We start from the raw sequence: 399 nt of genomic DNA on the forward strand, positions 1-399 counted from the left end.
CTGCTCTCTGACCATTCCGGGCCTCACGGGCGAAGGCGAGGAGCTAGAAGGAGCAAAGCAGCCCTGGCCACCCGCTGCGTCCCCCTCCTCGAGCCATTCCTTACCTTGGGGTCCTCACCCCTGGGGGGCAGCTGCAGGATCCAGAAGTTCTTGCTCTTCAGGAGGTTCTCCATGTTCTCCAGGCGCTGCTGGAGCTGTCCGTACTCCTGGATGAGGGTGCCCAGCACAGTCAGCTTGCTCTCCAACTGGTTCCCGAAATCCACCACCGCTTTCTCGCAATCCAGGTACTTCTTCTCGGTGGTCACCATCCGGCGCTCCAGGTTGAGCAGCCGGGAGGTGTGAGCGTCCACGCTCCGTTCCACCGCCTGCACGGCCGCCACCCCACGCCACAACGCGATG

The 399-nt window shown here is 63.4% G+C and overlaps 1 protein-coding gene across 1 annotated transcript in view; it reads right to left on the reverse strand.

The window, feature by feature from the left end:
- The window catches only part of LOC104290002 (zinc finger protein 282-like), a gene marked incomplete at its 5' end in the record, with an annotated part of 30,975 nt that extends 30,577 nt beyond the window's left edge, over positions 1 to 398 (reverse strand). Inside the window, one exon of the mRNA XM_009889049.1 lies at positions 105 to 398. Coding sequence (XP_009887351.1) covers positions 105 to 398 — 294 coding nt within the window. The remainder of the gene's footprint in view (positions 1 to 104) is intronic.
- Position 399: the final 1 nt, after the last annotated feature.

This window comes from Charadrius vociferus, unplaced genomic scaffold (assembly GCF_000708025.1).
Source record: "Charadrius vociferus isolate BGI_N301 unplaced genomic scaffold, ASM70802v2 scaffold1317, whole genome shotgun sequence".
NCBI lineage: Eukaryota > Metazoa > Chordata > Aves > Charadriiformes > Charadriidae > Charadrius > Charadrius vociferus.